The sequence below is a fragment of the Rhinopithecus roxellana genome, chromosome 18, assembly GCF_007565055.1.
Source record: "Rhinopithecus roxellana isolate Shanxi Qingling chromosome 18, ASM756505v1, whole genome shotgun sequence".
Taxonomy (NCBI): Eukaryota; Metazoa; Chordata; class Mammalia; order Primates; family Cercopithecidae; genus Rhinopithecus; species Rhinopithecus roxellana.
The window spans coordinates 12,851,990-12,879,118 of NC_044566.1; the positions used below are offsets into that span (position 1 = coordinate 12,851,990).

The 27,129-nt window shown below is 39.4% G+C and overlaps 1 protein-coding gene and 1 pseudogene across 3 annotated transcripts in view; one reads left to right on the forward strand and one right to left on the reverse strand.

Moving 5' to 3' along the window:
• Positions 1-27,129, reverse strand: part of STK31 (serine/threonine kinase 31) — a 172,317-nt gene that overhangs the window by 118,499 nt on the left and 26,689 nt on the right. For 2 of the 3 annotated variants that reach the window (XM_030922424.1, XM_030922427.1), the window contains exons 2-6: positions 24,203-24,249; positions 24,061-24,113; positions 18,198-18,296; positions 3,240-3,314; positions 1,316-1,474 (exon numbers count right to left, since the gene is read on the reverse strand). In XM_030922424.1, coding sequence (XP_030778284.1) covers positions 1,316-1,474; positions 3,240-3,314; positions 18,198-18,296; positions 24,061-24,113; positions 24,203-24,230 — 414 coding nt within the window. In that variant the 5' untranslated portion in view covers positions 24,231-24,249. The remainder of the gene's footprint in view (positions 1-1,315; positions 1,475-3,239; positions 3,315-18,197; positions 18,297-24,060; positions 24,114-24,202; positions 24,250-27,129) is intronic. The other variant, XM_030922425.1, reaches the window with a different exon arrangement.
• On the forward strand, positions 6,308-16,053 carry LOC104668888 (annotated as a pseudogene).

Genomic DNA, 27,129 nt, shown 5'->3' on the forward strand with positions numbered 1-27,129 from the left:
AATATTCTAAGGTCTGTAAACAAGATTTTAGAGTTTTAGGCAAGAAAGAAATCCAAAACAAGCCTCCCAACCTTGGTCAAAGCATTTATATTAAAGAAGAAAGTAACAAACTTTAGATTTTAAGCCAGAAACTTAGGGTATAATTTTACAATATCTGTATTTCATGTTTACGAAAGCCTGAGTTTTATGTACAGAAATGTTTCTTGTAAGCAACTACACAGCATACAAAACTATACCCAACACATCTACAAGATTCTCAAAGGAAAATAAAGAGGCAATTTTAATTAATTTCAATTCAATTTTAATTAATTTCTTTACAATGCGTACAATGATTAAATTGTTTTCCACATGAGCTACTTGAGCTGCTTTTATAAGAATTACAAACCTGATTACTTTGCAATGTAGTATCTCTCACCAGCATTACCTTTACCAAAAGAATCATCATTGTACAACAGATTTTAAAAGAGGTAGGATTCCTGTAAGACTACCCCTGAAATTATCGAATGTCTTCCAGAATTAGGTTACCAACCCAAAATTCAGTGGAAAGGAATATAAACTAGAATCCACATGAGCAAAATATCTGCCACCAATTATTACATCAAACAGTATCAGCCTCTGCCAAAATGATAAAATCTGATTAATTTCAAATTTGTGGTATTTATGGCCAGGACTAGGTAAAGATCACTTTTATTTAATAAATACCTTCCTAAAACAATTACAGAAATAACTGCATTCATTATTTTCTCCATCATATAAGAGACTATCCTTGGCCAGCCGCAGTGGCTCATGCTTGTAATCCCAGCACTTTGGGAGGTCAAGGTGGGCGGATCACTTGAGGTCAGGAGTTCGAGACCAGCCTGGACAACATGGTAAAACCCTGACTCTACCAAAAATACAAAAATTACCTGGCCATGGTGGCACAGGCCTGTAATCTAGCTATTCAGAAGGCTGAGGCAGAAGAATTGCTTGAACCTGGGAGGCAGAGGTTGCAGTGAGCCGAGATCGCGCTACTACACTCCAGCCTGAGCAACAAAGTGAGACTCTATCTCAAAAAAAAAAAAAAAAAAAGACTATCCTTTTAAACATCAGAAGAAACTATTTATATATATTACATATGTATATGTCATTCTTATCTGTTCAATGTTTACCTAGCAAAAATGAGCATAAATATGTAATTGCTTTCTAATTATAATTCCTATTTTTCACTAATTTATACAGACTTTTATATTCAAGTAAAATTTAATTATACTTACATTTTGTTTCAAGCACATAGTTTTACTTTCATTAGCAAAAATATTTAAAATCCATGACTTGCCTGATCAAACTGGGTAACTTCTTGATTAGAAGGAATGTGTAGTCCCCAAAGTTTATACTTTTTGGCAACACTAGAAAACTGCAGCTCCAAAGGAATTTCAACTATATCAGATCGATTTAGAATTTCAATATTTCCATAGTCAATGTACCGCACCAGACACTGGAAAAAATAAGAGGCAAATACTAATACTGACCCCAGATTAAATATTTCCAAAGAAACCACCAATTTGCTGCTCTCTGTTAATGACCTGTATATCAAAATAGCATTCTTATCTCAAAATGACAAAATACATTCAGAAATAGCTCTCTAATAATATCTTCAAAATAAAAAAAAAATCCACAGTCCATGAAATTCCAGTGATTTCTTTACTTGCTACTAGTTAAATTCCAACAGTACCATTTCTCATTAGGGTGCTTTTTGTTTTTAGACAATTGATATTTTAAATAAGCATCAACCTATGAAGCTTACAGCCGTCTCCTGTTTCTCCTAATGTTAAAATCAACCAACATTCAATTCAATTTCAAGTTGGAAAGAATAAAATCTGAAAAGAAAGGCAAAGTTATCAAACTTCCTTTGATACAATTAAACTCACTCCAGGTAGACCATGTAAACTAATCAGATTCACCACCCTTACCTCCAGCTCTACATCCATTTAAAAAGTAAAAAGAAAAATAGTTATTTCAAGGTCAAATATCACGTTGCCCTTTAATTTAAAAAATTAAAGCCAACTGAAAAGCAAATGCAAAATATCATCTCCAGTTGTCAAATCACAGGAGAAAGGTCAATTAGAAAGTTCCATTCCACTAAAATAAACCATTATCTATGACAGCAAAAAATGCGATTTTTTTTAAACCAAGCTATTCAGAACACTAATCAACAAATTGTTACATCTTAGCATCTTATTACACCAAAGAAAATATTTATAAAATACACATATTTTTAATTTTTTCTCTTTTATCCTTAATCGCTTTCCCAGGTTCAATAAAAACATACATATTATAATTTAAGTACAGAAAGCAGGTGTAGAAAAAACACTCAAGGAAATCCTACAGAGGTGTTTTCACACAGCCTGCAATATGCAACTGTCACCAAACAGCTATTCAGAATTCTATCTCCCTAAATCCTCTTAAAAATCCTCCAAGAACTCACAATGTAAAAAAAAAAAAAAAAAAAAAAAAAGGTTAACACAAAGAAAACTCACCACATTTAACCCAGGCACAAGAAAGTGGCAAATCAATCATTATTATTAACAATATTCACATCAACTAAATAAAAGATATACCTAACTTCAGAAGGATCAAAATGTTCTTCTCCTACTCATAAAGCTTAATAGAAAGAACATTTAAAATTTACTTATTAGCAAGAACCAAATACAATTATTAAGATCTGAGGTAGGTGGGCACAGTGGCTCACTCCTATAATCCCAGAACTTTTGGAGGCTGAGGCGGACGGATCACCTGAGGTCAGAAATCCAACCAGCCTCATCAACATGGTGAAACCCCATCTCTACTAAAAATACAAAAATTAGCCAGTGTGGTGGTGGGTGCCTGTAATCCCAGCTACTTGGGAGGCTGAGGCAGGAGAATAGCTTGAACCTGGGAGGAGGAGGTTGCAGTGAGCCAAGATCGTACCACTGCACTCCACCCTGGGTGACAGAGAAAGACTCCGTCTCAAAGAAAAAAGAACTGAGACAAAAAGAACTAGGCACCAAAAATAACCTACATATTATATAATCTATTCTTGAATAATCTGAGGTGATTATAAAACAACATGTTTTTTAGCAATTAATTTCTTCCGTGTTTCAATCACTGAACCAGATATCACTACTATGAATAAGCAATGAAGGGGTAAATAAGCATCAAATTTTGGAGCCACAATAAATATTTCTTAAAGCAAAAAAAAAACTGAACAGTTAATTTCCTGCCTTTTCATCGCTGATGATTTTCAGTACTTTGCATCTGTACCAACACTTATCTTCAGAAAACAATCCACCATAAATCTACAAAGAGAAAAAAAAGCAAAATTACTTGGCATCTTAATGAAGTACAAAGCATACTGAGTAGATCAGAATAAAGGTTAGCATTTAAGCTCTTCCTATATGTCAGTAAGCACTTTATACATAACTTATTTAATTCTTACAATCCTATGAGGCAGGTACTTTGTTTATGCCACCACGTACCCAAAGACATAAACTAGTAAACTGCAGAACCAAGATTCAAACTTCTGACTTCAGAGTTCATTATGCTATTCTGCATCTCCAAAATGAGGAGGGAGGGGTATAAAAAGCAAAAAAAAAAAAAAAAAAAAAAAAAATCAAGGCACAAGCATCAAACACTTAAAATCATATTATTGTAACGTCTGAGGCGATAATTGGTACAATTTTTTTAACATAAACATGCCAAGTACATGGCACATAAGTCTAACTCTCAACTATAATGGAATCCACATTTGCTACCAACCAAGAAAAATTTCATACTTTTTACTTCATGTATAAGAAGATTAGTACTATTAAGTAGATAAAACTAAATTAAATAGTATCTTTAATACTGAATCTTATTTTATATTTCAGTTGAATGGTGTTTAATAAAAGAATAAAGAAAAAATTTACATACTTTCAATCATTTTCTTTTTTTTTTTTTCTTTTTTTTTTTTTGAGACAGGGTCTCATTCTGTCACTAGGCCTGGAGTGCAGTGGAGCAATCATGGCTCTCTGCTAACTTGACCTCCCCAAAAGCTCAGGTGATCCTCCCACCCCAGTCCCCAGGGTAGCTGGGAACATGGGCATGCACCACCATGCCTGGCCTTTTTTTTTTTTTTTTTTTTTTAAGAGTAAAGGTCTCACCACGTTGCCCAGGCTGGCTTTCATTTACTCGAACTTCAAAGTAGCCTTAGCACTACTGGCATTTAGGACTGGATGAGTCTGTGTTTAGAGGCAGAGTGGGGCTGTCCTCTGCCCTGTGCATTGTAAAATGTTTACCAACATCCCTTTTGACCTCTACACACTAGATGCCAGGAGCACCACTTCCAGTTGTGACAAGCAAAAATGTCTCCAAACACTGTCAAATGTCTCCTGAAGGTGTCTATGATTTAGATGGGTATCATTTGGATATCACCCACCAAATCGCATGTTAAAATCTGATTCTCAATGTTGGAGGTGGGGCCTGGTAGGAGGTGTTTGGATAGTAGCGGCAGATCCCTAAAAATGGCTTGGTGCCATTCTCGTGGAAGTGAATGAGTTTTCACTCATAGTTCCTAAGAGAACTAGTTGTTGAAAAGAGCCTGGCACCTCTTCCTCCCTCTGCTTCCTCTCTCACCATGTAATCTACAGACACTGGCTCCTCTTCACCTTCTACCATTTGTGGAAGCACACTGAGTCCCTTGTTAGAATTGTACAAAAAGCAAAAAAACTTTTCTTTAGAAGATACAAGCATACACTTAAAATCATACTATTTTAATGTCTGAAGACATAACTGGTATAATATTTTAAAAACATAAACATGCGAAATACATGCCACTTAAGTCTAACTCTCAACTATACTCTGTTGGAGCTATGCTTTTTCTACAGCGTACAAAACAATGAGCCAAATAAACCTCTTTTCTTTGTAAATTACCCAGTCTCAGGTATTCCTTCACAGTAACAAAAATGAAGTAAGACATGATTGGATTGAGAAGGATACAAAAATCACTGCAGGCTGATAATTACTTTTTTTGAGATAAGGTTTTACTCTGTTGTCCAGGCTGGAGTGCAGCAGCATGATCATAGCTTACTGTAGCCTCAAACTTCTGGGTTCACGCAATCCTTCCACCTCAACCTCCCAACTATCTGGGGCTACAAGCACACATACCGTACGAAGCTTTTTTTTTTTTTTTTTTTTTTTTTTTTGAGAAACAGGGTCTCACTATGTCACCCAGACTGGTTTTGAACTCCTGGCCTCAACCAATCCTCCTGCCTTGGCCTCCCAAAGTGCTGGGATTACAGGCATGAGCCCCCATGCCTGGCCTTAACCACTTTAAATCATACAGTCTCAATTCGGGCAATATCCCTAAGGGGAAGAAAAGTGGTTCTTATGGAGAGTTGGAAATCTTAAATATTACAATGGTCGGCCGGGCGCGGTGGCTCAAGCCTGTAATCCCAGCACTTTGGGAGGCCGAGACGGGCGGATCACGAGGTCAGGAGATCGAGACCATCCTGGCTAACACGGTGAAACTGAAACCCCACCTCTACTAAAAAAATACAAAAAACTAGCCGGGCGTGGTGGCGGGCACCTGTAGTCCCAGCTACTCGGGAGGCTGAGGCAGGAGAATGGCGTGAACGCGGGAGGCGGAGCTTGCAGTGAGCTGAGATCCGGCCACTGCACTCCAGTCTGGGCGACAGAGCGAGACTCCGTCTCAAAAAAAATAAAAATAAAATATGTATTACAATGGTCTACAGCCCTCCAAGGTTCAACCCTACTGATAACATAGTTATTATATACTGTATATCTATAGCAGTAAAATATCTGAAGGGGAGAAGACCCATTAGGCCATTAGGGAGAAAACAAGTCTAAAAATGCTTCTTAGGAGGGAATAATGAGAAAAATGGCTGAAGAACACTGCTTTAAGTTACAGATTATAAAATTAATTTCAATGTATCACTCTGAACTAGGGCAAATCCACAGATTTATTTTATGAAACCTAAACACCAAACCTATTCACCAGAACAATGCAGTATACATAAATTCAGACAAACAAATAAGTAACAATTCAAATGCTACAAAGGATTAGTGTATTCAATTCATAATTTACTCTGGTTTCTTCAGCTAACATTCAACAACTAAAGGGCAAGAGAGAGCAGTAATAGTATGGTACTCTCTCCCAACCCTCTTACTTTATTTTCTGGTAAGCAAATAGGGGTAGTAGCAAAAATAGCTGACAATTAACAGTCCTAACCAATTTCAATCCTTGCAAAAGACTGAATCAACTTTAATTAAGGCTTTGAAATAACATCACAATATGATTAATAATTTGGTAGAAGGTAAGTGACAGAAATGCAATGGTTTATTGCAAATCAGGTGAGGCAGGGCTAGGGACACATGTGTCCAAGAATAGAGCTGGTACTCAACAATGTGAAGAATCTGAGTTCGTGGCTCTGCTAGTGTAATACAACCACCGAAACATACACATCTATCCCAGATAGACTTATCTGTCCTCATGACATAGGGAAAACTACATATTCACTCTCATTGTGCCTGGGCCCAATCCTCTCCTCCCACAACTCCACTATTCACAGCCTATGACCCTCCTACATGGTGGCAGAGGAAGAGAACCATTTAGATCATTAAGGAAAACTGACAAAGTATAATCCATTTATGAACAATCAGAAGTAGCTGATTAATCACTTAAAATCAGATGCCTATTACTGATGCTTGTGTAAATTTCTGATAATATAATTAATATTATATTCAATAGAAGAAATGAAGTATGTCTTAATTTTTAACAATATTAAACATAGTCATTGGTCAGGTACAGTGGCTGACACCTGTAAATACCCCTAAAAAATATTTTAAAAATTGAGGAATGGATTGGCTCCAGTGATGGATCTCAGATGGGCTAATTTTTATAGACATAGCATCTGAAAGAAATCTGTCAAGGTATCATATAGAGACACTTACCTGCACGTTCATTCTCCATTAATATAGAAGGGAGAACTGGTATTAGATTCTTTTCAGCAAATAAAAGTAAACTCAAGATTTATAAAGAAAAGAGGAAAGAGAGGTTCCAACATGGCCGAATAGGAAAAGCTCCAGTCTGAAGCTCCCAGCATGAGCAACGCAGAAGACGGGTGATTTCTGCATTTCCAACTGAGGTACCAGGTTCATCTCACTGGGGCTTTGTCAGACAGAGGGTGCAGCCCACGGAGCAGGGCGGGGCATCGCCTCACCCGGGAAGTGCAAGAGGTTGGGGAATTCCCTTTCCTAGGAAAGGGAAGCCATGGGAGATGGTACCTGGAAATTCGGGACACTCCCACCCTAACACTGGGCTCTTCCAATGGCCTTAGCAAATGGCACACCATGAGATTATATCCCACGCCTGGCTCGGAGGGTCCCATGCCCACAGAGCCTCACTCACTGCTAGCACAGCAATCTGAGATCAAACTGCAAGGCGACAGCGAGGCTGGGGTAGGGGCGCCCACAATTGCTTAGGCTTGAGTAGGTAAACAAAGCAGCCTGAGAGATCAAACTGTGTGGGGTCCACTGCAGCTCAAGGAGGCCTGCCTGCCTCTGTAGACTCCACCTCTGAGGGCAGGGCATAGCTGAACAAAAGGCAGCAGAAACTTCTGCATTCTTCCAGCACAGAGTTTGAGATCTGAGAACAGATAAGGCTGCTTCCTCAAGTGGGTCCCTGACCCCCGAGTAGCCTAACTGGGAGACACCTCCCAGTAGGGGCTGAATGACACCTCATACAGCTGGGTGCCCCTCTGAGACAAAGCTTCCAGAGGAAAGATCAGGCAGCAACATCTGCCTTTCTGCAATATTTGCTGTTCTGCAGCCTCCACTGGTGATACCCCGGTAAACAGTGTCTGGAGTGGACCTCCAGCAAACTCCAACAGACCTGCAACTGAGGGTCCTGACTGTTAGAAGGAAAACTAACAAATAGAAAGGACATCCACATCAAAACCCCATCTGTACATCACCATCATCAAAGACCAAAGGTAGATAAAACCACAAAGATGGGGAGGAACCAGAGCAGAAAAGCTGAAAATTCTAAAAGCAGAGCACCTCTTCTCCTCCAAAGGAACGCAGCTCCTCGCCAGCAATGGAACAAAGCTGGAGGGAGAATGACTTTGATGAGTTGAGAGAAGACGGCTTCAGATGATCGGTAATAACAAACTTTTCCAAGCTAAAGGAGGATGTTCAAACCCATCACAAAGAAGCTAAAAACTTTGAAAAAAGATGAATGGCTAACTAGAATAAACAGTGTAGAGAAGTCCTTAAATGACCTGATGGAGCTGAAAACCATGACATGAGAAGTACGTGACACATGCACAAGCTTCAGTAGCTGATTTGATCAAGTGGAAGAAAGGGTATCAGTGATTGGAGATCAAATGAATGAAATGAAGCAAGAAGAGAAGTTTAGAGAAAAAAAGAGTAAAAAGAAACGAACAAAGTCTCCAAGAAATATAGGACTATGTGAAAAGACCAAATCTATATCTGATTGGTGTACCTGAAAGTGACAGGGAGAACAGAACCAAGTTGGAAAACACTCTTCGGGATATTATCCAGGAGAACTTCCCCAACCTAGCGAGGCAGGCCAATATACAAATTCAGGAAATACAGAGAACGCCACAAAGATACACCTCCAGAGGAGCAACTCCAAGACACATAATTGTCAGACTGACCAACGCTGAAATAAAGGAAAAAATGTTAAGGGCAGCCAGAGAGAGAGGTCGGGTTACCCACAAAGGGAAGCCCATCAGACTAACAGCAGATCTCTCGGCAGAAACTCTACATGCCAGAAGAGAGTGGGGGGCCAATACTCAACATTCTTAAAGAAAAGAATTTTCAACCCAGAATTTCATGTCCAGCCAAACTAAGATTCCTAAGTGAAGGAGAAATAAAATCCTTTACAGACAAACAAATGCTGAGAGATTTTGTCACCACCAGGCCTGCCTTACAACAGCTCCTGAAGCAAGCAATAAACATGGAAAGAACAACTGGTACCAGCCACTGCAAAAACATGCCAAATTGTAAAGACCACCAATGCTAGGAAGAAACTCCATCAACTAACGAGCAAAATAACCAACTAACATCACAATGACAGGATCAAATTCACACATAACAATATTAACCTTAAATGTAAATGGGCTAAATGCTCCAATTAGAAGACATGGACTGGCAAATTGGATAAAGAGTCAAGACCTGGCCAGGCACGGAGGCTCATGCCTGTAATCCCAGCACTTCGGGAGGCCGAGGCAGGCAGATCATGAGGTCAGGAGATCGAGACCATCCTGGCTAACACAGAGAAACCCCATCTCTACTAAAAATACAAAAAATTAGCCAGGCGTGGTGGCAGGCACCTGTAGTCCCAGCTACTCAGGAGTCTGAGGCAGGAGAATGGTGTGAACCTGAGAGGTGGAGCTTGCAGTGAGCCGAGATCATACCACGGTACTCTAGCCTGGGCAAGAGAGCAAGACTCTGTCTCAAAAAAAAAAAAAAAAAAAAAAGTCAAGACCCATCAGTGTGCTACATTCAGGAGACCCATCTCATGTGCAGACACACATAGGCTCAAAATAACGGGATGGGAAAGATCTACCAAGCAAATGGAAAACAAAAAAAAAGCAGGGGTTGCAATCCTAGTATCTGATAAAATAGAGTTTAAACTGACAAATATCAAAAAATAAAAATAAAATAAAGAAGGCCATTACATAATGGTAAAGGGACCAATTCAACAAGAAGAGCTAACTATCCTAAATATATATGCATTCACTACAGGAGCACCCAGATTCATAAAGCAAGTCCTTAGAGACTTACAAAGAGACTTAGACTCCCATACAATAATAATGAGAGATTTTAACAACCCACTGTCAACATTAGACAGATCAACGAGACAGAAAGTTAACAAGGATATCCAGAAATTGAACTCATCTCTGCACCAAGAGGACCTAACAGACATCTACAGAACTCTCCACCCCAAATCAACAGAATAGACATTCTTCTCAGCACCACATCACACTTATTCCAAAACTGACCACATAGTTGGAAGAAAAGCACTCCTCAGCAAATGTAAAAGAACAAAAATCAAAACAAACTGTCTCTCAGACCACAGTGCAATCAAACTAGAACTCAGGTTAAGAAACTCACTCAAAACCACTCAACTACATGGAAACTGGACAACCTGCTCCTGAATGACTACTAGGTACATAACAAAATGAAGGCAGAAATGAAGATATTCTAGGAAATCAATGAGAACAAAGTACAATGTACCAGAATCTCTGGGACACATTTAAAGCAGTGTGTAGAGTGAAATTTATAGCACTAAATGCCCACAAGAGAAACCAGGAAAGATCTAAAATTGACACCCTAACATCGTAATTAAAAGAACTAGAGAAGCAACAGCAAACACATTCAAAAGCTAGCAGAAGGCAAGAAAATAACTAAGATCAGAGCAGAACTGAAGGAGATAGAGACATAAAAAATCCTTCAAAAAATCAGTGAATCAGGGAGCTGATTGTTCGAAGAGATCAACAAAATTGATAGACCGCTAGCAAGACTAATAAAGAAAAAAAGAGAGAAGAATCAAATAGATGCAATAAAAAAATGATAAAGGGGATATCACCACTGATCCCACAGAAATACAGACTACCATCAGAGAATACTGTAAACACCTCTACGCAAATAAACTAGAAAACCTAGAAGAAATGGATAATTTCCTCGACACATACACCCTCCCAAGACTAAACCAGGAAGAAGTTGAACCCCTGAATAGACCCAAAACAGGTTCTGAAATTGAGGCAATAATTAACAGCCTACCAACAAAAAATGTCAGGACCAGACGGATTCACAGCCGAATTCTACCAGAGGTACAAACAGGAGCTGGTACCATTCCTTCTGAAACTATTCCAATCAATAGAAAAAGAGGGAACCCTCCTTAACTCATTTTATGAGACCAATATCATCCTGATACCAAAGCCTGGCAGAGACACACACACAAAAAAAGACAATTTTAGACCAATGTCCCTGATGAACATCAACGCAAAAATCCTCAATAAAATACTGGCAAACCAAATCCAGCAGCACATCAAAAAGCTTATCCACCACGATCACATCGGCTTCATCCCTGGGAAGCAAGGCTGGTACAACATACGCAAATCAATAAACATAATCCAGCATATAAACAGAACAAAAAGACAAAAAACACATGATTATCTCAATAGATGCAGGAAAGGACTTCAACAAAATTCGACAGCCCTTCATGCTAAAAACGCTCAATAAACTATACATTGATGGGACATATCTCAAAATAATAAGAGCTATTTATGATAAACCCACAGCTAATATCATACTAAATGGTGAAAAACTAAAAGCATTCCCTTTGAGAACTGACATAAGACAGGGATGCCCTCTCTCACCACTCCTATTCAACATAGTCTTGGAAGTTCTGGCTAGGGCAATCAGGCAAGAGAAAGAAATCAAGGGTATTCAGTTAGGAAAAGAAGAAGTCAAATTGTCCCTGTTTGCAGATGACATCATTGTATATTTAGAAAACCCCATTGTCTCAGCCCAAAATCTCCTTAAGCTGATAAGCAACTTCAGCAGAGTCTCAGGATACAAAATCAATGTGCAAAAATTACAAGCATTCTCATACACCAATAACAGACAAACAGAGAGCCAAATCATGAGTGAACTCCCATTCACAATTGCTTCAAAGAGAATAAAATACCTAGGAATCCAACTTACAAGGGATGTAAAGGACCTCTTCAAGGAGAACTACAAACCACTGCTCAACAAAATAAAAGAGGACACAAACAAATGGAAGAACATTCCATACTCATAGGAAGGAAGAATCAATATCATGAAAATGGCCATACTGCCCAAGGTAATTTATAGATTCAATGCCATCCCCATCAAGCTACCAATGACTTTCTTCACAGAATTGGAAAAAACTACTTAAAAGTTCATATGGAACCAAAAGAGTCCACACTGCCAAGACAATCCTAAGCCAAAAGAACAAAGCTGGAGGCATCATGCTACCTGACTTCAAACTATACTATGAGGCTACAGTAACCAAAACAGCACGCTACTGGTACCAAAACAGAGAGACAGACCAGTGGAACAAAACAGAGCCCTCAGAAATAATACCACACATCTACAAACATCTAATCTTTGACAAACCTGACAAAAACAAGAAATGGGGAAAGGATTCCCTATTTAATAAATGGTGCTGGGAAAACTGGCTAGCCATAAGTAGAAAGCTGAAACTGGATCCCTTCCTTACATCTTACACAAAAATTAACTCAAGATGTATTAGAGACTTAAACGTTAGACCTAAAACCATAAAAACCCTAGAAGAAAACCTAGGCAATACCATTTAGGCCATAGGCATGGGCAAGGACTTCATGACTAAAACACCAAAAGCAATGCCAACAAAAGCCAAAATTGACAAATGGGATCTAATTAAACTAAAGAGCTTCTGCACAGCAAAAGAAACTACCATCAGAGTGAACAGGCAACCTACAGAATGGGAGAAAATTTTTACAATTTACCCATCTGACAAAGGGCTAATATCCAGAATCTATAAAGAACTTAAACAAATTTACAAGAAAAAAAATCAAACAACCCCATCAAAAAGTGGGCAAAGGATATGAACAGACACTTCTCAAAAGAAGACATTTATGTAGCCAACAGGCACATGAAAAAATGCTCATCATCACTGGCCATCAGAGAAATGCAAATCAAAACCACAATGAGATGCCATCTCACACCAATTAGAATGGCGATCATTAAAAAGTCAGGAAACAACAGGTGTGGAGAGGATGTGGAGAAATAGGAATGCTTTTACACTATTTGTGGGAAACTAGTTCAACCATTGTGTAAGATAGTGTGGCGATTCCTCAAGGATCTAGAACTAGAAACACCATTTGACCCAGCCATCCCATCACTGGACATATACCCAAAGGATTATAAATCATGATGCTATAAAGACACATGCACACGTATCTTTATTGCGGCACTATTCACAATAGCGAAGTCTTGGAACCAACCCAAATGCCCATCAACGATAGAGTGGATTAAGAAAACGTGGCACATATACACCATGGAATACCACGCAGCCATAAGAAAGGATGAGTTCATGTCCTTTGTAGGGACATGGATGAAGCCAGAAACCATCATTCTGAGCAAACTATCACAAGGACGGAAAACCAAACACTGCATGTTCTCACTCATAGATGGGAAATGAACAATGAGAACACTTGGACACAGGAAGGGGAACATCACACACCAGAGCCTGTTGTGGGGTGGGGGGAGTGGGGAGGGATAGCATTAGGAGATAAACCTAATGTAAATGACAAGTTAACAGGAGCAGCACACCAACATGGCACATGTACACATATGTAACAAACCTGCCTGTTGTGCACATGTACCCTAGAACTTAAAGTATAATTTTTAAAAAAAGAAATAAAAGAGGAAAGGGGAGGAGAAAAAATAATTGAGGAATGTTTGCCAATTTAAAAAAAAGAAAAAAATAAGGCTCTACCCACAATTTGTTCATTTTTCTAAGCAGGGCAACAGTTAAGGAGATAGGTTCTGTGGGCTTCTATACTTGATCTATCATTAATTTAGCTAGTGACTTTCATAAAGTTATCCTGGCTATGCCTCAATTTTTTTTTTTTTTTTTTTGAGACAGAGTCTTGCTCTGCCGCCCAGGCTGGAGTGCAGTGGCTGGCTCTCAGCGCACTGCAAGCTCCGCCTCCCGGGTTCACGCCATTCTCCTGTCTCAGCCTCCCGAGTAGCTGGGACCACAGGTGCCCGCCTCGTCGCCCGGCTAGTTTTTTGTATTTTTTAGTAGAGACGGGGTTTCACCGTATTAGCAAGGATGGTCTCGATCTCCTGACCTCGTGATCTGCCCATCTCGGCCTCCCAAAGTGCTGGGATTACAGGCTTGAGCCACCGCGCCCGGCCTGCCTCAATTTCAAAAAAAGGTGTAAAAAATAACACCTGCCTCATAAGGACACTGTGAGCATTAAATGAGTTAGTACACACAAAATGCTTAGAATATTTGGCACTACCTCACAAAGGAAACAAATACTATTATAATTACTACTACTATTCTATTATATAAGGGACATTTAATCTCCAGTTTTGCCTACTAGCTGCCAATGAATATCTTTGTACAAACATCTTTGTCTACTTATAGAAATGTCCCAGGGTAAATTGTTGGCAGATAATCTGATGCACTCGATTTTACAGGTACCTATTACATTGAAAAAGATGGTTAATACTCACAGTCACTTGATTTAAAACAAACATGCCAATACAATTCAGCAAAGAAAAGATGGTCTTGTCAATAAACAGTGATGGTATAACTGGATATCCACATGGAAAAATACTGAAGTTTATCTCCACCTCATATCATAATCAAAAAATTTACTGCAGGTCACCTCAACCCTAAATGCAAAAGGTAAAAACTTCCAGAGAAACACACACACACACACACACACACACACACACACACACAAATATATCTATGATCTTGGGGTAAGTACAGTGGTCTTAAAGGGGAAGCAGAATGCACATACCAAAAAGAAAAAATTAATAAATTAAATTTCAAATAATATCAAGAAAATGAGTAGGTAAGCCACAGACTAAAAGATACTAGCAATACATATAAAAGACAAAGGACTGGTGTCAAGAATACGTACAGGCTGGGCACAGTGATTCACACCATGAATCTCAGCACTTTGGGAGGCTAAGGTGGGAGAACTGATTGAGCCAAGGAGTTCAAGACCAGCCTGATCAACATAGTGACCATCTCTACAAAAAATTTAAAAATTAGCCAGGCATGGTGGCACACAACTTTAGTCCCAGATACTTGGAAGGCTGAGGTGGAAAGATCACTTGAGCCCAATAGGTTGAGACTGCAGTGAGCCATGATCGCACCACTGCACTCCAGCCTGGGCGACAAGAGACTTCATCTCAAAAAACATATATAAAAAACACAGAGAGGTCCCTGCCCCACCAATTCGCTCTCCTCGGCACCGGCGGTGGCTGTGCTGTTGTGGTGGTAGCAGCATCCAGGTGCCACAGACCCCACCAACGACCAACACCTGGTCTGCTCAGCGTTGCAGTGGGCCAGACCAACCGCTGCACCACAGATCCTTTCGGAATAAACCATGGGATTGGGCCTCATCCAGATGTGGTGAAATATGCCAAGGAAAACCTGGAGAGCTTCATCAAAAATAGTGATAGCTTTGATAATCAGCTCCTAGACCTAGACTATCCATCTGAGAGGGAAGTTATAGGGCAAGGCTAGGTCACTCTGATCTCCTAGCAGCTTATCAAAAGAATTATACGTGCAAGTTGGCAAGCCCCCACTGTAAGCGAAATCATCTGTCCATCTCAAGATGAAGATATTCCAACACGCACCTATAAAGAAAACCACTGCTGAGGTTTGAGTTCTGTGAACCTGCATTTGTCGTCAGTAATTGCCTCCAGATAGCATCTGACAGTCATCAGTATGACGGAATTTACTGTGGAGCTGGAGTCCAGAAAGACCATGAAAATATTACTATAAGTTGGAGGCATATTAGTCACGCCTAGAGAGGATCCGTTAACACAGAACTGGACAAAACACTTGGGAAAGGAAAAATATCCTTGTTTTGTCGTTTGCTCCACTTGTGCAACCAAGTAAGAATGATAATGGCAAACCAGATTCTGTGGGACTCCCTCACTGTGCTGTCAGGAATCTACAAGACTTGGCTTGTATTTACATTCGACGCACATTTAGAAATTGCATAAATGAGATGCAGGCCAATGGGATTCCTCAAAGGGCTCCACCAAAAAGGAAAAAAAAAGAGAGTTAAACAGATAATTAATATGTACATATTTGTGGGTAATCAACTTATTCCTCAGTCTCTAGACAGAGAGGAGGATGAAAAAAATGGAAGAACAAGGAGGAAGAAAAAGGTATCTGGAAACCTTGGAGAGAGTTATCATCTGACCTATTCCCCTCGCTTTTTTTTGGTCGGAGCCGCTGTTTAGATGTGTAAAGACACATAATCTTAAAGGATGATTTTTCTATTTAGGAGGGAGTTTTTGTTGAGGATATATTTGAAGATTGGCTTTTTCATATTGTCTTTCCTTCTTTGGCCTTGGCAAAGTGTACAGTAGATTTTCATGATCATTGCATACCTTTTGTCATTGAAATATATCTTTTATTTTTTAAATGCATTCATTTTACAGTTGTGACTTTATCATTGACTTTAAGAGGTAGAAATAAATAAAAATTAAAGTGAAAAAAACATACAGAATGCCTACAAATCAATCAAGACAAATAACCTAATTTAAAAACGGGGAAAAGATGTGAATAGATACTTCACAAGAGCCCTTGCAAAGGGCTAATAAAAATATTAAAACACAACCTCAGTACACTAGCAATGCAGGGGGCTCGTGAGGACATGAAGGAACTACAACTCTCATAAATTGCTGATGAGGATGTAAATTGGTTCAACACTTTTGTAAAGCTGTTTGGCAGTATCTACTTTGGCAGAAACATGCCTACCCTATGATTTAGCAACTCTACTTTAGATATATGTGCAAAAGTAATGAGTCAATACATCCAGCAGAAGATTTATATAAGGATTTCATAGCAGTTTCATTCAGAGTAGTTAAAAACTGCAAAAAAATCCAAATGCCCATCAAAGGAGAACAGATCAATAAGTGTGTTATATGTATACAATGAATGCTAAATAGCTTAAAAAAGAACAGACTACCAACACACTAATACATACAACAATATAAATGAATCTCAGAAATTATATTGAACAAAATAACCCAGATACATAAAATACAGTACATACTGCATGATTTAAGAACAGACAGCTGGGCCGGGCGCGGTGGCTCAAGCCTGTAATCCCAGCACTTTGGGAGGCCGAGACGGGCGGATCACGAGGTCAGGAGATCGAGACCATCCTGGCTAACACGGTGAAACCCCGTCTCTACTAAAAATACAAAAAATTAGCCGGGCGAGGTGGCAGGCGCCTGTGGTCCCAGCTACTCAGGAGGCTGAGACGGGAGAATGGCGGGAACCCGGGAGGCAGAGGTTGCAGTGAGCTGAGATCCGGCCACTGCACTCCAGCCTGGGTGACAGAGCAAGACTCCGTCTCAAAAAAAAAAAAAAAAAGGACAGACAGCTGAATCTATGGTGATACAGTAAGAATGATGGTTATATCTCTGATGGAGAAACTACTGACTAAGAATTGACTGAGAAGGGGCCTGAAGGAATTTTCTGAAATGATGGAACCATATGTTGATCTGGATGGTTGTTACATGGATACATACATATGTAAAAATTCACCAAGCTATATACTTAAGGTCTTAAGAGATATATATACCTTACTGTACACAAGTTATACCTCAGTAAAAAAAGAAAAAAAGATAGCCAAATTGTTCTGCATGAAGATGCATCTTACAAATTTTTTGTGAATCAAAGTCAAAGGCAAGGAATCTATTTTGTTCACCACTGCACACTTAATGCTCAACACAGTGCCAGGTACATGGCAGACAGTACATACGTTTTCTTCACTTTTGTTTTTTGGCTAGAAGAGTGTGGTTTTTATTCTATTTTTTCCTATTTTTAACTGTAGTAAACTATACATAAAATTGACTATCTTGACCATGGTTAAGTTACAGTTGAGTGGCATTACGTACATTCACACTGTTTTGCAACCTTCGCCACCATTCATCATCCATCTCCATAGCTCTTTTCATCTTGTAAAACTGAAACTCTACACCCATTAATCAACAACTCCCCATCCCAATCTTCCCCCAGTCCCTGGTAACTACCATTCATTTTTTCTGTCTCTTTATGATTTTGACTACTCAAAGTCTTCATGTAAGTAGAACCATAACAGTATTTGTCCTTTTGTGACTAGGTTATTTTATTTAGCTAATGTCCTGAAGATGCATCCATGTTGTAGCTTACATCAAATTTCCTTTCAAGACTGAGTAATATTCAGTTCATAAGTATTTTTGAATTAATAAATTTACCATAACAGTAGTTTATACAAATTCTAAAAACCAGCCTCTCCATTTCAAATATACCAAAAATTCCAAAAACTAAATATCTAACACATAGGAAAGCTGACAGGAGGAATGAAATAATTACATTCAAGAATATGGCTCACCTTCTTTGGGTCAAGATTCCCCAAAACTGAACTGGCCTGGGGACAAACTTCAGACAGTGAGCAACCAATCTTCATGATATCCTTATTTCTACTGATACTCTAGAAAGATCAGATATAGTGTAAGATACAGTAAAATACTATTTTATAGTGTTACACACTTGAGGGTTCTAAGCATGATAAAAGATTTTAGGCCATTAGAAATTAAATCAAGTTCTTATGTCTGTATTTTTTCATAATTTAATTGAGTTATTTATAAGAAATGAGACTAGGCCATATAAAAAGTTTACTTCCCGGCCGGGCGCGGTGGCTCAAGCCTGTAATCCCAGCACTTTGGGAGGCCGAGACGGGCGGATCACGAGGTCAGGAGATCGAGACCATCCTGGCTAACACGGTGAAACCCCGTCTCTACTAAAAAATACAAAAACTAGCCGGGCGAGGTGGCGGGCGCCTGTAGTCCCAGCTACTCAGGAGGCTGAGGCAGGAGAATGGCGTAAACCCGGGAGGCGGAGCTTGCAGTGAGCTGAGATCCGGCCTCTGCACTCCAGTCCGGGCGACAGAGCGAGACTCCGCCTCAAAAAAAAAAAAAAAAAAAAAAAAAAAAAAAAAGTTTACTTCCCAATGAGTTCAAATTAGGCAGAATTCAAACAAGATACCAAATATAATTAAATTGTATGGAAAGGATTCCTTAAAGATCTATTTGATCACAGAGCTCAAACTGGGAAATAAAAGATGATCCTGGAACATTTGATAGTGTCAGAAAGTAAAAAAACGCTAAAAATAAAAAATTTTTTAAAAACTGGTTGTGATGGCTCACACCTGTAATCCCAGCACTTTGGAGGGCCGAGGTGGGAGGATCACTTTTGAGCCGGGGAGTTTGAGACCAGCTTGGCAACATGGTGAAACCCTGTTTCTACAAAAAAAAAAAAAAAATACAAAAAATTAACCGGGCATGGTAATGTGTGCCTATAGTCCCAACTATACAGGAAGATGAGGTGGGAGGATTGCTTGAGCCCAGAAGTTCGAGACTGCAGTGAGCCATGATCACACCACTGCACTCCAGCCTTGGTGACAGAGACCCTGTCCCGAAAAAAAAAAAAACAAAAAAGTGCTCAAAAAAAGAATAGGACATGTTTAAGGACAAGTATCAATTTCTGTTCTTTGGTGAACTTTGTCCCAATGGCCAAGGCTGAATAATTTAAACAACAAAATAAATAATGATAGCATAAAATTACAACCCATGGAATAAGTATCCATGAGTTTATATTAATATAAATAATTGAATAAATAAATGGCAGAGAAGAGACAGCTCTTCCTTTTAGAAGAATTCCAATTAATAGATGTGGAAGGAATGAGGGGAACAGAAAATCATTAGGCAAGCGCTAGAGCAATAAACAACAAAATTCGTGGGTGAAAAGTTGAAGAGAAACTGGATTAGACAGCCTCAACAAGTCTCCTAAAACATTTATTAATTACAAAAGAAAAAAGAGTAACTTTACAGTGAAAAAACCTGGAAATTGCCACCATACCCAAGTGAATCAAGGTTATCATCAATAAGAAGGTATATCACATCATGAAACCCCAATATGGTGTACTAAGAGGACTACAATATCACTTCTGTGGAACTTTTGCTAATCTATTTATAAGAAATCATCAAACAAACCCAAATTAAAGGATACTCTACAAAATAATATTCATCAAAAGTGTCAAAAGTCTTGAAATACAAGGAAAAATTAAGGAACATTCAGAGGTTAAAGGAAACGAAGGATACACAACTAAATACAATTTGGGATTCCATATTGGATCCTGGAACACAAAAATACAAAAAACTGCCAAAATTTAAATAAGGGCTATAGTTTAGTTAACAGCATTGTACTAATGTTAATTTCCTGCTTTTGATCATTGCACTGTGGTTATATAACACATTAGCATTAAGAGAAGCTGGGTTTGGCTGGGCGCAGTGGCTCACGCCTGTAATCCCAGCACTTTGGGAGGCCGAGACGGGCGGATCACGAGGTCAGGAGATCGAGACCATCCTGGCTAACATGGTGAAACCCTGTCTCTACTAAAAATACATTTTAAAAAATTAGCCGGGCGCGGTGGCGGGCGCCTGTAGTCCCAGCTACACGGGAGGCTGAGGCAGGAGAATGGTTGTGAACCTGGGAAGCGGAGCTTGCAGTGAGTGGAGATCGCGCCACTGCACTCCAGCCTGGGCAACAGAGCAAGACTCCGTCTCAAAAAAAAAAGAGAAGCTGGGTGTAGCCTCTGTACTAATTTTGCAACATTCCTGTAAGTCAAAGTTTCTTCAAAATAAAATGTTAAATATATATATGTGTTCTAAAGAAATATACCAACGAAATATTCAATGCTAGAAAGAACATGATTATCCGTGATGACTGAAAAAAAAACTCTGAAAGAGCAGTTCAAAGAACATCATGATGAATATCAAAGTCTCAGCATAGAAGAGGAACTGAATTTAAACTGAGCCTGAGAAACAACAGAGGCAACCTTTGTGAACAAATCCCTAGAATCAAAATATTCCATATATTTTTTTCACTATACAGACTAAAACAAATAGGAGCTCTTTTTTTGTTTGTTTGGCACAATCTCAGCTCACTGCAGTCTCCATCTCCTGGGCCCAAGCAATCCTCCCACCCTCAGCCTCCCACACAGCTGGGAACACAGGCAAGCACCATGCCCGGCTAATTTTTTTTTTTTTTTTTTTTTTGGAGCGACAAGGTCTCACTATGTTGCCAAGGTTGGTCTCAAACTCCTGGGCTCAGGCGATCCTCTCACATAGGTCTCCCAGAGTGTTGAGATTACAGGCCTGAGCCACCATGCCTGACCAGAAGCTCTTTCTTTCAAAGAAACAGGAGGAGTCAAATACTTTAGATTCCTTCAGCTGCCACCATCCAATCTGAAGTGTTTGCTTATAAGTGGTTTATAAGGCAGAAGCCCACAGGGCAAAAAAATGGAGAATATATGTGAGCAGATTTTCATCCTAATCTGCCTACCCATTATTTCCAAATTGCTAGTCTTCTCTATGTCTACATCCCACCCTAACCCCAACCAAATCTGCCAATTTGCTTCCTGAAAAAACCACTGCATTCATTTACACACCGTCAGTAGTTTTAATGTTTAATCTTTTCATGTGCATGTTTCCTGTTCTAAATGTTCTTCTGCAAGCGCCTCAACTTCATGGTTTAACTCAGAGGTTGGCAAATTACAGCCACCTGTTTTAGTAAATAAAGTTCACTACATCACAGCTACACATACTCATTCACATTTTGTCTATGGCTGCTATGCACTATGTTGGCAGAGTTGAATAGCTGCAAAAGAAACTGTATGGCCTAAAAATAGTAAACTACTCATCATCTGATCCTTTACAGAAAAAAAATTTGCTGACTCTTGAATTTGCTCCAAATTCAATCAACATCTTCACAAATAAAGTAAACTGAAATCAAAGTCTAGAGCTGCACTACTGAATACAACAGCCAATACCCACTTAAAATGTGGCTAGTCTAAGTAGATATGCTCTAAGTCTAATACACACACTGGATTTCAAAGACAATATTAAAAAGGAAATATCCTTACATTTCCATGCCAATTATATTTTGAAACAATATTTTGGATATATTGAGTTAAATAAAATGTTATTTATTAAAATATCACCTGCTATTTTTAGTTTCTTCAATGTAGCTGCCAAAAATGTTTTAAAATTACTTTCGTGGCTCATATATTTCTACTAGACAACACTAGTCTAGAAAATCTTTTTACACTGACAAATGATGTTTCTGTACAATAAGCTTAAATATCATTTATCATCCAACCTGGGACACTGTTGAGAGTGATGCAGCTGTCACTAATACAGAGACAATGGGCATGGAACCAGAACGTGTGAGCAACCTTTAGAGAATATGCATAAGCAGAAACAAATTTGCCAAATACATGTGCATAAGCAGACACACGAATTTGCCCCAAGTTTTCTATAACATCACCCTTCTACAATGTTTTATTACATGCAGCCATGCCCCACATAGTGACATTTTGGTCAAGAATGAACCACATACACTGCAGTAGTCCCATAAGATTATAATGAAGCTGAAAAATTCCTATTGCCTAGTGTAGTCCTAGCCATCGTAACATCATAGAGCAATGCATTACTCACGTATTTGTGGTGATGCTGGTGTAAACCTACTGTGCCCCAGTCTTACAAAAGCAGAGCACATACAATTATGTACAGTACATAATACTTGGTAATGAAAATAAACAACTATGTCATCGGTGTGTGTGTATATTTTTTTTACTATTTTATTTTAGTGTACTCCTCCTACCCATTTTAAAAAGTTAATTGTACAGCCACCTCAAGTCCTTCTGAAGATATTCCAAAAGGGCATTATTATCACAGAAGATGACAGCTCCATGCACATTACTGACTCTGAAGACCTTCTAGAAGGACAAGAAGTGGAGGTGAAAGACAGTGATATTGATGATCTTGTGTCTTCGTTTTTAGCCAAAAAGTTTTTAAAGTAAAAAAAATTAAGTTTCTTAAAAAAAGAAAAAAAGTTTTAGAATAAGGACATAAAGAATATTTTTGCACAGCTCTACAATGTTTGTTTTAAGCTGTGTTATCACAAATGAGTCAAAAGTTTATTAAAAGTTACAGTAAGCTAAAGTTTATTGAAGAAAAATATTTTTATAAATTCAGTGTAGCCTAAGTGTACGGTATTTATAAAGTATACAGTAGTGTACGGTAACGTCACAGGACTTCGCATTCCTCACTACTCACTCAATGACTCACTCAAAGCAATTTCTAATCCTGCAAGCTCAGTTCATGGTAAGTGCCCTATACAGGTGTACCATTTTTCAATCTTTTATAAAATATTTTTACTGTACCTTTATATTTAGATACATAAAGACTTACCATTGCATTACAACTGTCTGCAGCATTCAGTACAGTAACATGGGGTACAGGTACACTACATGGCCTAGGTATGTAGTAGGCTGTATCATCAAGGTTTCTCTAAGTACATTCTACGATGTTCATACAGCAAAAAAGTTGCCTAATGATGCGTTTCTCTGTATGTATCCCAGTCATTAAGTGATGCATGACTGTATATTTAAGAACTCTGGGTTAATCATATTCTTCTAGAACTTTCTTCTCACAGTCTCCTATTTCCCACATTACGAGTTCACCTCATCCCCCACCAAAAGGAGTTCCCATGCTGTAGGGAGTACAGAGAAATGTAGTATCTTTCCCTTCCATACCACGTATAGTTTACAAAACCAAAAATTAGCAGGTCAATCTGTGCATTACAGGAATTCACCTTCTTAAATTGTGGAACACAGCCCTTTAGTGCTTGCTTTGTATTTAAAACTGAGTAACCTTACCCAACCGACAGCCTCCCAACAGAAAATCAGAAATGTTTCATTCATGCTTCCAATTTTATAATGAGGAAAAAAAACCATATCTCAATTTTAAGCCATTAGAAAAAGACCGAGATTTTTAAAACTTATCCTCCTTCAAGAAACAATCTTATAAAAGACCCCTAGATGGGGCTATAACTTCACAAATACAACAGGCTCTCAGACTCCAGCTAAAGCAGCCTACAATTGAGTAGAATTCTGAAATCACAATCTTGCCAATTTTTTAAACTTGGTGTATTATGCGCATAATATTCATGTGTCAAGTAACTTCACAGCTGTCGAAATTTGTCTTCTAATAATGCCTGGTGACAAATAATTCAATAAATGTTAGGCAATAAGAATAATAAATATATTTATTCCTGGGTTTTATTTTTGTTTTTGTTGAGGAGAAACTGGACTGGGGGAGATGAGGGGGGATATTAACCAGTTTGCTATTTACCTGGGCCCAAAACGTTACTGCATCTTCTATGTGACTTCCAACCACATCTTCCACTAAAATCAAATCACAATACAAAGAAAATTAGAAATTAATCAGTATCATCTAGCTCTTAACACCCCAAAATAATTTTTAGTGTCAGTACCTTTATCATAATGCGTATCTTCATCCATTTGGACAATTCCTGAAAAACTAGAACAATTCGATACCTTAAATTAGATTATAATAATCCATCCATTAATAATGAATGAAGACTGAACTACATCATGTTCAATTCTTACAAATGTTTTGTCCTAAATGCAGTATCAAAATTCAAACTCTATATTAAAAATGAACTCAATATTTCCTTCAATAACTTTTGAGTATTTTGTATATGCAATTTTATCATATTTAATCACTATCCTTAAAATTATCTCTTTAGCCAAACTTTTACAAATTTATACTGAACTCATATACATTTTGATCACTTACATAAATCAACACTTTGAAACAATGTACATATTCTTTTTTAGAAAATATCCTCCCATAAAAAGGACTTCCACAACGTAAACAAAGAATAATAGAACATGTAAAAGGCATGGTGGTTACTATTTTTGAAGATTCTGTGGGATGAAAGACTGCAAAATACATAGAATTTTGCCTATTACTTCAAAAACTATTTTCATTACATATTATACTTTATCACATGCAAAAATATTCCAAAATAAATGTACACTACTATATAATTTTATCTGTAATATACTAGATCATTGCACTTTCCATTTACAAGTGTTGAAAAAAAATTAAAATACAGATTTTTGATTTTTTTTTTCCCCCAAACGAAGTCTTGCTCTGTCGCTCAGGCTGGAGAGCAGTGGCACGATCTCGGCTCACTGCAACCTCCACCTCCCGAGTTCAAGCAATTCTCCTGCCTCACCCTCCCAAGTAGCTGAGAATACCGGCGCATGCCACCACGCCCGGCTAATTTTTGTATTTTTAGTAGAGACAGGGTTTCACCATGTTGCCAGGCTGGTCTTGAACTCCTGACCTTGTGATTTGCCCACCTCGGCCTCCCAAAGTGCTAGGATTACAGGCCTAAGCCACCGCAATTTTTTAAGAGCTTTAAAAGTTGTCTAGGAACACCACTACACTGAAGTTTCAAATGCTCTCTCATTAAGAAAAGGGAAACATTAACTTCTCATCACAGAAAAACGAAATTTTAAAAATGGATTACTTTTGTTACAACTTAATTTTTTAAAAAAGTGTTTCAAGGCCGGGCGCGGTGGCTCAAGCCTGTAATCCCAGCACTTTGGGAGGCCGAGACAGGCGGATCACGAGGTCAGGATATCGAGACCATCCTGGCTAACACGGTGAAACCCCGTCTCTACTAAAAAATACAAAAAACCAGCCGGGTGAGGTGGCGGGCGCCTGTAGTCCCAGCTGCTCGGGAGGCTGAGGCAGCAGAATGGCGTGAACCCGGGAGGCGGAGCTTGCAGTGAGCTGAGATCCGGCCACTGCACTCCAGCCTGGGCGACAGAGCGAGACTCCGTCTCAAAAAAAAAAAAAAAAAATGTTTTGTAAGTGGCCTGAAAATGTCTCCAAAACAAGGGTCCTTTTCTACTGGTCAAAAAGTAGTTTTTAAATTCAACTGACCAAAAAGCTGTAAAAATTTTTAGGGAGACTATGTATTTCCATGGAAGGCATTAAGGCTTAATTTCAGTAAAAGTTAAAATTACTTTGGAAATTGATTTGCTTTAATGCGATCCCCAGAGCAAATGCCAGAGAAAAGGCAAGTAGGCAAGGCAAAAAAAACTTTAACTTGCCAATGTAAAGGAGGGGGAGGTTCAGCGGTCTCCCGCGGTGGATGTCGACCAGCGTTCTCCGGCGACGTTCCTAGGTCCCACAGGAGCAGGATCCAAGGAAGTGCACACTGCGCGCCCGCCGGGAGCGGCTTTTATGTCCTGGGCCCGGGAGTGGGCGGGCAGTGGGCGGGACATAGGCGGGTCGGGGGCGGGTCGGTAGGCGTGGCTAGGCGGGTTCCGGTTTTTGTCCGTCAGAGGTCGGGTTGCGCCTGCGCAGTCGACCCGTGTCTTTCCCCGGCGCGGGAAAGTTGACGGTGAAGAACCCGGAACTGCGCCATCTTGCCTCAGTTTGTCCAAACAGAAATCTCTCCACACACTCCAAGAAGCTACTTCTACAATAGTTTTTAAATCTTACTTTAAAATGACTCGCCCTGATTATGAAGGAACTGATGCCGTACACTTTCTGCAAACAGAGATCACCAAATGGTACATCCAAATCTCCACTTCGTGATGAAAATTTGGAAGAGACGGGTACACGTAGCTCCCTGACACTTAACTTTACAAGGGATTTTGAAACAAATGGCAAAGAATTTTCCAGAAGGGGAAGAGAGTGTGCAGGCTGCGTGACCTCGTCTTCATGGAACTTATTCAGGCCCAAGGTTTTTTCAAGCCAGTTTCGCCTGCCTGCACGCACTCAAAAACTGGGGCATCTGACACTCCTCTGGGGTGGCGGGCGTCTCGAAGGTGACAGAAAACCCTGAAATGGGCCTTGTCCCAGGATAGGAGACCTAAAACGCAAGCAGCGATGAAAACAGTCCTTGAAGCGGCCACCACTGCACGTACCACAAAAACTACTACTGACCTCACACTTTCCGTTGCAGAAGCTCTAGAAAAGTGACCCTGGCCCCACACACTGGGCTCTCGGCCCTCCCCCCGCCGTAGCACACGTGCAGAAACTTGCCGCGTGAGCTTTGTACGCAAAGGCCCCACACTGCGCCTGCGTGCACAGCGCTGCGCCATCATCCGGTGCTAGCGGGAGTCAGGTGGCAGCCACGGCCTACCGCCTAGTTAGAAGCCTGCGGGGAGCGGCCTGACGCTGGCGGCTGCCGACCCCACGCACTGAGGCTGCGCCCTGGTGATTTATAGGCTGGGGTGGGGTCCATGGCCAGTTCCTTTCACAAGGCTTCAAGCAGTGACGTTAGAGGTGACGTCGGATTTCGTGGCCTTTCCTAATCTGTTCACGTGGATTTAAATTTTAGAAACACCCAAATTAGAAGAACCCCGACATTCT